This window comes from Phocoena phocoena, chromosome 3, assembly GCF_963924675.1.
Source record: "Phocoena phocoena chromosome 3, mPhoPho1.1, whole genome shotgun sequence".
NCBI lineage: Eukaryota > Metazoa > Chordata > Mammalia > Artiodactyla > Phocoenidae > Phocoena > Phocoena phocoena.
The window spans coordinates 99042478-99055720 of record NC_089221.1 but is presented as its reverse complement, the minus strand read 5'-3'; the positions used below and the strand labels follow the sequence as shown (position 1 = coordinate 99055720).

Sequence of the window (13243 nt, the reverse complement as noted above, 5' to 3'; positions counted from 1 at the left end):
AAACTGCCAATGGCATTTTTCACAGAACTAGAACAAAATATTTCACAATTTAGATGGAAACACAAAAGACCCTGAATAGCCAAAGCAATCTTGAGAAAGAAAAACGGAGCTGGAGGAATCAGGCTCCCTGACTTCAGACTATACTACAAAGCTACAGTAATCAAGACAGTATGGTACTGGCACAAAAACAGAAATATAGATCAATGGAACAGGATAGAAAGCCCAGAGACAAGCCCACACACATATGGTCACCTTATCTTTGATAAAGCGATAGCCTGAAGTGATAGCTGAAGTGATATCACTGAAGTGATAGCCTCTTCAGTAAGTGGTGCTGGGAAAACTGGACAGCTACATGTAAAAGAATGAAATTAGAACACTCCCTAACATCATACACAAAAATAAACTCAAAATGGATTAAAGACCTAAAGGTAAGGCCAGACACTATAAAACTCTTAAGAGGAAAACATAGGCAGAACACTCTACGACATAAATCACAGCAAGGTCCTTTTTGACCCACCTCCTAGAGTTATGGAAATAAAAACAAAAATAAACAAATGGGACCTAATGAAACTTAAAAGCTTTTGCACAGCAAAGGAAACCATAAACAAGATGAAAAGACAACCCTCAGAATGGGAGAAAATATTTGCAAACAAAGCAACTGACAAAGGATTAATCTCCAAAATACACAGGCAGCTCATGCAGCTCAATACCAAAAAAACAAACAACCCAATCCAAAAATGGGCAGAAGACCTAAATAGACATTTCTCCAAAGAAGATATACAAATTTCCAACAAACACATGAAAGGATGCTCAACATCACTAATTATTAGAGAGATGCAAATCAAAACTACAATGAGGTATCCCCTCACACTGGTCAGAATGGCTATCATCAAAAATCCAAAAACAATAAATGCTGGAGAGGGTGTGGAGAAAAGGGAACCCTCTTGCACTGCTGGTGGGAATGTGAATTGGTACAGCCACTATGGAGAACAGTATGGAGGTTCCTTAACAAACTAAAAACAGAACTACCATACAACCCAGCGATCCCACTACTGAGCATATACCCTGAGAAAACCATAATTCGAAAAGAGTCATGTACCACAATGTTCACTGCAGCACTATTTAGAATAGCCAGGACATGGAAGCAACCTAAGTGTCCACCGACAGATGAATGGATAAAGAAGATGTGCCACATATATACAATGGAATATAAACTGTTATTATTGTTGGTGGTGGTACTTAAACTGCTCGACACAAACCATCAATGTAGTACAAATGATCAGGCCAAAAAGTATCACCCTGGTCAATTGTATTAACAAAAATAATCTGTAAAAAACTTATAAAAGGCTGATTGCACATCCTTTTAGTATTTTACCTGAGCACTGCTAACAGCCTCACCCCAAAATTATTTAACTCTATAGGGAGATATACTGTCTTGTTACTATTAATTAAGCCCAGACTCTGTGACCTAAGATGTTAATTTGTGGGTTTTTGTGTGATCAAAATGCACCCGATTTCTGTCCAGTAGGAAATATAACCATAACAGATATGGTTTTACTGTTTTATAGGACAATTGACTAGTTTTGTCTCTAACTCGGCAAAATTATTTTAGAATGCTTTCCCTGTTGGACCACATAAACCCTGTTGTTCTAGTTCTCCTCTGAACCAGTTTTATCATCTTGCTAGCTCCCTTGTTAAGGAATTAAATAAATTTTCATCACATTTTCATTTTATATCTGTCTGAGAGTCATGCCTTTAATTTTCTGAAGATTATATTCTGACAACAACTTGAATGAGGGGTTGAGCCAAAAAGATATGGTTGGTTGGGTTTTCAGAAATGCTATGTAGGACAGGCACCAATTTAGCTGAGAATAGAAAATAGCTTCTTTTCGGCCAGAACAGCCATCTTCCAGTAATTCAACAAAATGACCAACACAAAGGGAAAGAGGAGGGGCACCCGCTACATTTAGAAAACATGGAGCTGCTCCTTTGGCCACATACATGCGAATCTACAAGGTGGTATTATAGATATCAAGGGAACGGGCACTGTTCAAAAAGGAATGCCCCACAAATGTTACCATGGCAAAACTGGGAGAGTCTACAATGTTACCCAGCATGCTGTTGGCATCATTGTAAACAAACAAGTTAAGGGCAAGATTCTTGCCAAGAGAATTAATGTGCGTATCGAGCATGTTAAGCACTCTAAGAGCCAAGATAGCTTCCTGAAACTAGTGAAGGAAAATGATCAGAAAAAGAAGGAAGTCAAAGAGAAAGGTACTTGGGTTCAGCTGAAGCACCAGCCTGCTCCACCCAGGGAAGCACACTTCATGAGAACCAATGGAAAAGAGCCTGAACTGCTGGAGCCCATTCCCTATGAATTCATGACATGATGGGGGTAAAGAAAATAAAAAACCTGGACTGTAAAAAAAAAACAGAAAATAAAAAGCAAGGTACAGAGGCATCTTATTTTCAATTAAAAGTTACCACTGATTTTTTTTTAAAAACTTTCTAAGTTTTATATCATATCCATAGTAATAACCAAAAGTATGCTAGGATGGAACATAATTATAGGATACAGTGAAGAGGGTAACAAAACAATGTACCTCTAACTACATTATTCATACCTTGGTTTGGAAATGGATTCTACTTCCTTCCTTCCACATCTCAGTTTGTAGAGTTTGTCCTGGATATACTGGTTTTGCAAAACGAACCTTTAAAAAAAATGTGTTTTAGGGTTAAAAATGTTTTAATATGAAACTTTTCCACTTTGCAGGGGGGGTGGAATTTGAGGAGGAGGTTGGAGAGCATAAGAGGAAGAAACAGAGACTGGACTATACTTAAATTCATAAAAATAGTAATATGATACAATTAGTAGAGAAAGGATATAGTTAGTAAAAGTTAATTCTTTGTCTTTCAAAGTATAGAACCAATAAATAGTTTAATCTTGACAAATCAAAACACAGAAGAATAATCATATTAAGTAGAGTTATATAGGTAACCACCAGAACAATTTAACAGAAGCAGTTAAAAGTGGCACTAATTAAGTCTGAGGAATAGGATGTGAGGTTGTTGTATAGGACAGAATAATTACACTTTTTATTTCCTAATTTTCTATACTATTTTATTTGCTCTGTATACATATTATTGGCTGATTTTTAAAATAATTATAATAATAACTATAAAATAGTTATAATAATGAGAATAATCAGTGTTATCAAAGGCAAGACATCAGAAAATAAATTTCCACTGCTGCATGGATCACAAACTGATAAAAGCTTTTGGAGCTATTTGACACTGCCTTAAAGTTTTGTTTCCTTTTTTTTTAAGTATATGTCTTTCGATTTATGCAGAGTCAGTTTTCTTTGTAATTTATAATGGATGAAAACTTGAAGCCAACTTAAAAGTGCAAAACTAGGGCTTCCCTGGTGGTACAGTGGTTAATAATCCGCCTGCCAATGCAGGGGACACGGGTCCAAGCCCTGGTTCAGGAAGATCCCACATGCCGCAGAGCAACTAAGCCCGTGCGCCACAACTACTGAGCCTGTGCTCTAGAACCCGCGAGCCCCAACTATTGAGCCCACATGCTATAACTACTGAAGCCCGCACACCTAGAGCCTGTGCTCCACAGCAAGAGAAGCCACCGCAATGAGAAGCCCATGCACTGCAACGAAGAGTAGCCCCTGCTCACCGCAACTAGAGAAAGCCCGCACACAGCAAGGAAGACCCAATGCAGCCAAAAATAAATAAAGTGACCACAAAAAAAAAAGTGCAAAACTAAAATCAATATGCAGCCAACATACTGATATAGGTGCATGTTTATTAGAGTTCAAATGCAGCCACTTAACATTTTCAATTAAGTTAAGGCAAATTATAAAACAGTAAAAAATGAATAAATAAATTTTTAAAGGTAAATCTCGAGTTTTTGTTAAGGCATATATGCTGCTATATGTATGTCCCTAACTATAAAACAATCAAATTAATCTGTTAAAAGTATAACTGTATATAATATCCTTCATGATGCATGTGTAATAGAGGCATTTATAGCTACAAAAAGAAAACTTGCCGATTGCCCAGTCAATGAAATAATAAAAATAATTTCAGTATAGTGCCTATTTTTAAGTGAAGTCACTAAGACTCCTCTAAAACTAAAAAGGAACAAGTAGTTAAATTATTAATAATTTACACACACCTTAATTGCTTTGAATCTCGACACGTCATTATCTGCAAACTGCTGTAAAACATGCCTGGCAGAAAATCCAAATGTACATAATCCATGTAATATGGGCTTGTCAAAACCTAAAAATGAGAGAGAGAATTTAGTTAGATAAAGGCACATTTCATGTTTAAAAACCAAGAACAGTTCATTCAGGACTTGAAAAATACATTTTTAAACTGCATTAGCCTGAATCATACCATCTATTTTAACACATTATTGACTGGGGGGATTTTTGCAGAAACTAACGCCTATGGCGTTAATACATCTCCGGTCAATAATGTGTTAAGAAACATGGAAAATATTTTATAAATAATACTTCCTGGGAGAAAAATTATGAAATAAACAAAAAAAGAAAAAAAAAAAGAAAGGAATGTCAGAGATCTGGGGACACAAATAATTATTTTGTTTAGCTTTGGTTGTAACCATGAAATCATCCACAGTGATTTCAATATCCATGTATGTAGATGATCCTTCTTCAACCTTTCAGTTCTTTGCTCTCCCCTCCAACGGCCTCGACCTTCATGATAACTCAGACACCCATCCCCATGGTCCTATCCTAGACCTTGCACTAGCAGGAGCTACCTTCCACCATAATCTGAATTTCACGTACACCAATCTCTGAACACTACTTCCCACCTTTCCATGTCCTTTGCATAAACATATTAGGAGAGGGCTATTTTTTAAATGTTACTCAAACTTCCAGTCATAAGTAGCGACATCTTTAATTATTATTTAGATAACTGAGCTAATATTTTCATTGGCTCACATTATTAGCAACTCACCTGCTAAGTTAGCAAAGTCAGGATCAATGTGTAAGGGATTCCAGTCTCCACTGAGGCGGTACAAAGCAGCCTGTGGAGAAAGAATTATAAAATAAACTAGCACCCAGTGCCTTCTTAGAATACATTAAACTAAAAACAGGAAATATGGCTGGTTATTGCATAAGAAATGCATTATAATGTACCTAATAGTAGCTCTGATTAAAAAATAACTATTTCTAACAAAAAAAGATTAAGTGTAAATCAAATGCTTTTTGTAACACCTGCCACTGAAATCAGAAGGGGTGAGGACCGTCAAATAATAGGAAGGGAACCAAGAACTACATCTGGGAACAACACTGGTTACCACTGCCTAAGGAGAAATTCACAAAAAGGAATCCATCAATCTACTCTCATTAAAACACAATGAAGGGCTTCCCTAGTGGTGCACTGGTTAAGAATCCACCTGCCAATGCAGGGGACACGGGTTTGATCCCTGGTCTGGGAAGATCCCACATGCCACAGAGCAACTAAGCCCGTGTGCCACAACTACTGAGCCTGCGCTCTAGAGCCTGCGAGCCACAACTACTGAAGCCCAAGCACCCCAACTACTGAAGCCCGCATGCCCTAGAGCCCGCGCTCCGCAACAAAGGGAAGCCACCACAATGAGAAGTCCGTGCACCACAACGAAGAGTAGCCCCCGCTCACCGCAACTAGAGAAAGCCCGCGCACAGCAACGAAGACCCAATGCAGCCAAAAATTAATTAATTTTTAAAAAAAGAAAAGAAAGAAACATTAAAAAAAACACACAGTGAAGATAAGGTGTAAATGTTTATAGCCTCTTCTAACCAAGCAAAATTTATGCCAACTTACTTAATGGGGTGTTTTAAATTGAAGCCTGTAACCCAATACTAGACATATAAACATCACACACTCCTCACAAACTTTCATTCTACTGGGTACACTAAATCCTGAGATCAGCTCATCCTGCAAAAAAACAGACTAATAACTTGCCGTTAAGATTATATTCCTGCTTACTCCAGATCCTCACATCACTTCTGTACTTAGACAAGGCAGAATTAGCAGAAAGATATAGATAACAATAGGAAAAAAGTCACCACACTTCCCAGCATTTAAATTGTGCATTGGTCAAATGAGAGAGTACTTTTCAGTACTGAAGGGAAGAAATTCACAAAATAGCTAACAGTAAGTATTTAATGTATCTGTGTATTAACTTTGGGGATGCCTCCAGACTTCTCTTTCTTATCAACTGCTAGGTCAAGCTTTCCAAGACTATTAAAATGTTGTGTAGAGACTAGCCATGTCAGCATACCTGACTTTCTTAATGAGTTTTTGTTGTTTTTAATTATTGATTATTCTTTTTTAACAAATTTTATTTACAGAAAATAACATCTCCTCTAATTCATAGGAAAATGTTTACTTTTTAATGTTTTGTAAAATTTTAATAAGCTCTTTCTCTTTCCCATCACTCTAAATGATAGTTTTCTAAATTATTCACTTTTTTAATGACTCAGTATTTTTTCCCTTTATATGGCTTCTAAAAATAATTAAATCAAATCAACAATTATCAAATAGATGTGACTTAAGACTCTGTATAAGATGGTAGAGGATTAAATGATAAATTTTAGAAAGCACTTAAAAAAAAATAAAACACTAGGCAAATATACATCATCACGTTGCATACAAATGGAAAAAAAAATGACGAATTTCGGGGTCCAAAGGGGAAGGTGTCAAACACATAATAGATCATAGGCTTTGGCACTAGACAGACCTAGGTTCAAATCCAGCTCTGCCATTAGTGGGCAATTTTCTTCATCACCCTAAGCCTCAATCTTCTCATTTAAAAAACTGAGAGGCGAATCAAACTCTTACAGAGCATTATCCTTGATAAATATTAATACCTCAATAAATGTGAACTATTATGATTATTTTAAAAGATTTCAGCAACAGTATAAGACAATCAAGTTTTTAAGATTAGTGCCAGTGTTCTTACCCCACAGATATTATTCCTATAAATGAAAAGAAACAACTCTTCTAAAGAAATCATATTAAAGGAATATGAAAATTTTCATATTATTTCAATGACAGCATTGCTTCCAACAGAAGGCAGAATTAGCAAAGACATAAAAGATCTGTCATGAGAAATGACTAAAGTCAACTGATTGGATGTTTAACTAAATTCAATCATAATGCAAAATAACCGTTCTCCAAACAATAAAGAACACTATCAAGGTTTATTTTCTGAATATCTTGAAGGACTTTCATATTTCAGAAGAAAAGCAAAAAGCTTTGTGTTTTGTTGTTTCATTTCTGCCTAGATGTAAAAATTACTAAAATTCACACATACAAACTAAGAAAAATAGCTCTATATTGTCTTACTTGAGTATTAAATGTAAGTGGGAGGATCTTCCATATATGAGTAAATTAGTTCTTAGTCTTATTTATTTAAAGTGTACCAGTAGGGACTTCCCTAGTCGTCCAGTGGTTAAGAATCCACCTTCCAGTGCAGGGGACATGGGTTTGATCCCTGGTCAGGGAAGTAACACCCCACATGCCAAGGGGCAACTAGGCCCTTGTGCCACAACTACTGAGCGCACGCCCTCTAGAGCCCGCACACCACAACTAGAAAGCCCACACGCCACAACTACTGAACCCACACACTCTGGAGCCTGCGTACCACAACTAGAGAGCCTGCGTGCCACAACTACTGAGCCCATGCTCCACAACTAGAGAGCCCACATGCCGCAGTGAAAGATTCCGCATGCCGCAACGAAGACCCTGCGTGCCACAACTAAGACCCAATGCAGCCAAATAAATAAGTAATTTTTTTAAGTGTACCATTAAGTTAAACTAAATGCTAAATTAAAAGGGTCAGGAATTAGTTCTTCCCAAATCCTCACATCCCCTAAAAAAGCAAACAGGTCAACAAGAAAAACAAGTAAAACTACACAGATCCCAGGCCTACAGTGTAACTAGAAGAGAAAAACCACAAACTTCAAATTCCTATAAGTAGAAAAATAAACACCTATATCCAGCAGCATTGTCTTCTGAGCACCCTCTCAAAACTACTAGAGAGAGTGGTAGGGGTGGGGAGGGGGAGTATAGCAGAAGCTCATGGAAGAGAAAAAAGGAAACAAAGAAAAATCACTTCAAGACAGACAGTCTACCTCGAGGACAAAAATAGTGAGAAGAATTCTGGAAGATCAGAATACTGACTACTGAGCAAAGAATTAAAAGTGCATGGGCCTCCAAATGGCAGTCCTAGAAAGGCAATACTTCTGAGGGAGAAGAGGATAAAACAAAGATGTCCCCTTTGAAGACTGAATGGTGAAGAAAAAGAAGCAAGAGGGGAAATTTATGATCCTGCAGGATAAAGAGAACTAAAAAAAATTTAATAAAACACTTCCCCACTATGCCCTACTCCAAAAAGCCATCCATGAAAGAAAAGGCACTTTGCTATACTGACAGAAGATGACAATCTTGAATTTCTTTAAGAAAGAATCTTGTAAACAGTCCCAAACTACTAACTTTACCTACAAAATGAATATAGGTAAGTAATCTCCATCTGTGCAAAGCTACAATAAGACTAAAAAAGAAAATAAGAGCCAAAACATTATAATAAATAAAAATTTCCCAAAAAGAACAACTAGCAAACAGAAGAAAACGATAACACAATACTCAAGCATTTGGGGATAGGAAATAAACATCTTGAATCTGAAATTCAAAAACCAAGAATATAAATGGACAACAAACATGAAGAAATGAAGTAAGAGATGATTAAACTTGGGAAAGAAATAAAAGAAAAATCAAAATCATATTAGAAATTGAAGACTAAATTATAATGTTCTCAAAGGAGAACATATTCAAACAAAATTTTAATAAGGTGCACAGAAGAAAAAAAAGAAAAAACCAAGAGGATGGAAATGAGATTAATAAAGAACTAGAAAAGGAAAGAGAGAAAATGGTTGGAAGAAAGATAGAAAAAGATCCAATGTACATAAAGAGTACCTGAAGAAATAAAAATAAAACAATGAATAAGAGCTAATATTTAAAATTATCACCCTAGAAAACATTTTGAAAATAAAACATCTGAACACACATATTAAAAAGGCCCACCAGGTACATGGGAAAACTGACCTGGAATAAGCAACACTGAGACTTATCCTAGTAAAACTATTAGATTTTTAAAGATAAAGGAAAAAAAAATCCTAAAGCCCTCAAGGATAAAGATCAAGTAACTTAGAGGAAGATAATGACTGGCATCAGACTTCTAAACAGCAATATAGAAAGCCAGGCAACAATGGAACACCATTTTAAGAAACTCAAGATTTCATATCCAGCCAAGCTGTCCTTCAAGTATCCAGGGTATAGAAAAATAGTTTTAAATACATAGGAACCAGACTTCCCTGGTGGCGCAGTGGTTAAGAATCCGCCTGCCAATGCAGGGGACATGGGTTCAAGCCCTGATCCAGGAAGATCCCACATGCCACGGAGCAACTAAGCCCAGGCGCCATAACTACTGAGCTTGCGCTCTAGAGCTCACGAGCTACAACTACTTAGCCCATGTGCCACAACTACTGAAGCCCACACGCCTAGAGCCCGTGCTCCGAAACAAAGAGAAACCACCAAAATGAGAAGCCCGCGCACCACAACGAAGAGTGGCCCCCGCTCGCTGCAACTAGAGAAAGCCCGCGCGTAGCGATGAAGAAGACCCAATGCAGCCAAAAATAAATAAATTTATTTTAAAAATAATAATAAGATAAATAAATACATAGGAACCAAAGGAATACTATACACGAGGCCTTCTTGGGGAACCTACCACAGGAGGAGCTTTATCCAACCAGGAGATATGGGAGAACCTTTGGCAAAAGGATTGATATATATTCAATTGCAAATCTAAGACTAAAACAAAGGTGGGGGAGAGGGAAGAATAATATATAAATGTTAAAATGTTCTGAAAAAGTAAAATTAATGCATTCCCCAAAATGTGAACTATAAGGGAAAGAGAAACAAGAAAATAAAATAGGCTCTTTAATTGTTAGAAACAAGTAGGAAACAAAGCACAGCAATAAAAACTGAAAAAACAAATAGTAATAAATGAGAAAATTGGGCACTATGGGCATATAAAAAGGTATAGGACTTCCACTTCCGGCCTAGATGGAATAAGTGGAATGAACTTACTCTTCCACTGTAAACAATTAGGAAAAAAAATTTTTTAAGTGGGCGAGGGAGATACTGTTCTTAGACACTGGACAGGAGGCAGAACAGGATTATGATTTTTGATAGGAAAGAAACAAACAAGATGGACTATACAACGGCCACAGCGCTCTGCCTGACAGCACTTTCTAGACTGCAGTGCAAAAAGGGAAACAGAAACATAGCAAAACAGTCTCAAAGAGTTAAAGAGATAAAGATCAGAGTTCTGGGAGAATGGGCAGTTAGAATGTAGATGTACTGAAAAGGAGGAAGCTACACAGGAAACAGTTTCAGAAATTTAAATAGAAGTCCCCTTGAGTGCCACAGAGAAAGTCCCTGGAAGATGAGACACCACGTGAAGAAGAAGCCAGGTGGAGATTAGAGGCACGCCAGCCAACAGGGAGCACTAAGACCCTGCACTTGTGAAAGGGCCATCCTGGACTTTCCTGCCCCACCTAGCCGCCATCTCAGAACAGCTACATGAGTGACAGCCAACACCATTTGTAGCACAAGGACCGCCCAGGCAACCCAGAGTCATGCAAAATAATAAATCATTGTTTCAAAACAAAATTTTAAAAGTACTTATAATACACATGGTAATATAATAAAGAATTATATTTTAATGGAGTATAACCAATATTCCAAAGATTAACTTTATTTAACAATGATGGTAGCTAAAATCCTAATTGTTAGAATAAGTAGTATGAGATATGTATCTGGGGAAACTAAAGATACTTGTTTTCATTCTCCTCAAATACAAAGCCTAACACCTGTTACCTATTTATTCTTTGGTCTTTCTAGATTATTGGGGATGAATTTTCTCTTTATTAATTATGAAAAACCATGAAGTATACTTGTAATATCATACCAGTTTGAAGATGAAGAAATTCTCCTAAAGACATGAAAAACAAAATATTCCAGAAGTGATATTGGTAGAGCGATGGTTGCTAGTTTCCCTACTGATTGAGAAGTTACTTAATTTAAATACCTGGCACAATGTTTATGCTATAACAACATAATCTGTTCCATTTCCACTTCTCCTTAAAGGTCTGTTCGTCCACAATCATCTCCCACCACTCTCCAGTGTGAATGCTCTAATTCTTACTCCTTGTACATACATCATGCTCTTTTCTGCTATCATTACTAAGTTCTTATCCCCTTCCAGGCCATACTGCAAGCCTTACATCCCTGGTAAGAGAGAATATCTATACACCATTTTAGTTCCGAAGTCCCATCTTTCCTACCAAACTCTTCTGTATGTCATTCTCTAATAAGTAGCTCATCTCAGAATGTCTACAGCACTTACTCTACAATTCAAAGGCTTGTATTTAATCATTCGTTGCTTAGAATAGGTGCCCCAGAAATTAAGACATCTACACCTTATATCTAACTATCCTTTCAGTTCCTTGTCAATAGATTACACTTCTTCTACTTGATTTTTATCTCCTGTAGCACAGATCCAATTTAAAACAGCCCACAAATCCCCTGAAATTTAAGCAAAGTTTTATGCAAAATGTTTCTGAAGAAACAGTCGGTAGTTTTTATCATATTCTCGAGTGACCATATGATACAAATGGTCAGGAACCTCTGTCAAATGATGGGTGTCCATTATTTATACAAAAAATATTTGTTAACTTATAAACTGTCCTTTGTCACACAGCAAATACTCAAGTCTGCTAAAAGCTAACAAAAAGTTCTATACATCTGAAAAAAGAAAAAAAAATCTTTCTGCTTACTGTATAAACAAATTCAAGCCACGGAAACTATTCAGCTTTTCTTATCTACAGCAGATACATTTTATTATTTCAGTAACACAAGAATAATAATGGAGCACTTCTGGGTTTTCTGAACCATGAAACCATGAAGTCTTCTGTTCTTTAGTGTGCTAATAAAATTAATTTCACTATGAAGCTTTAATTAAACATAAATATGAGTGCTCTCTTAAGAAACTGATAAGAAATAGGGATAGGAAGAACATTTAAAGGCAAAAACTAATCTGAGGTAGAAAGTATTGTTCTATCACCCAATTATACAGTGTATAAAAAAATACAATATGTTCCAAACTTAATTGTTTCTGGCTCATGAAATTATATTCCTATTTGCCAGCACACATAAATCCTGCAGAAGTTCTCATATCAAGTATATCAAAATTAGTATCAAAAAATAAGTGAACTTTACAAATAATGTGCTGTCATTACCTGCTTATTCACATCATAACTTCAGAGCTTTACATATTCTGTTCTATATCTGCATGGTTAGTATTCTGGCCATCATAGGGAAGAATCTTCAGGTCTCTCAAAAACAAAGTTGCTTTTCTCATCTTTATGGTCACCTTTTGTTTCTTAGATAAATCTTTGCATGCTTACAGAATTTGTTAATTGACAGGGCATTTTAACTCCTCCATCAGAAAACATATTATTTATGCCAAACAAAAGAGATTAAATCATCTACTCCTCAGATGCTTTACTGTACCTGTCCACTAAAGTTAGCATAAAATAATCTCTCTCGAAGCAATGTAGCTCAGTTTTCTTTTCCAGTAGAAGAAAGGATAACTGAAATTTGCCTTTTATTTTATCCTGCTCTCTAAGGCTTCAATGAAATTCTTCACTACTAAGCTAAGCAGTCTCCTTAAGGCAAGCAATCCACCGCCAACAAAGCATAATGCTTTTTCAATTGACTAATGAAAAGCCATTTTACATTTTTTTGATACCTAGTGGAGAAAAAAACTGCTAAGTAAAAATTCAGAAAGAACAAATGTCAGCTATAGAAATATGCCGTTATTTTTATTACGTAGAACACAGCCACTACTTTTGGACTCACAAACTTACAGGGTATCAGAGTTATAAATCAAAAAGTGTCAGGAGTCAGGTGGCTTTATCACTTTTCAAAAATACATTCTTGAGGCTTCCGGGAAGATGGCGGAAGAGTAAAACGCGGAAATCACCTTCCTCCCCACAGATACACCAGAAATACGTCTACACGTGGAACAACTCCTACAGAACACCTACTGAACGCTGACAGAAGACCTCAGAGCTCCCAAAAGGCAAGAAAC

The 13243-nt window shown here is 36.5% G+C and overlaps 1 protein-coding gene and 1 pseudogene across 4 annotated transcripts in view; one reads left to right on the top strand and one right to left on the bottom strand.

Annotated features, from left to right (window-relative positions):
* Positions 1-13243, bottom strand: part of HSD17B4 (hydroxysteroid 17-beta dehydrogenase 4) — a 91166-nt gene that overhangs the window by 22524 nt on the left and 55399 nt on the right. For all 4 annotated transcript variants that reach the window (XM_065873960.1, XM_065873961.1, XM_065873963.1 and 1 more), the window contains 3 exons: positions 4999-5068; positions 4190-4296; positions 2625-2711 (listed from right to left, as the gene is read on the bottom strand). In XM_065873960.1, the coding sequence (XP_065730032.1) occupies positions 2625-2711; positions 4190-4296; positions 4999-5068 (264 nt within the window). The remainder of the gene's footprint in view (positions 1-2624; positions 2712-4189; positions 4297-4998; positions 5069-13243) is intronic.
* On the top strand, positions 1926-2390 carry LOC136121616 (large ribosomal subunit protein eL21-like; annotated as a pseudogene).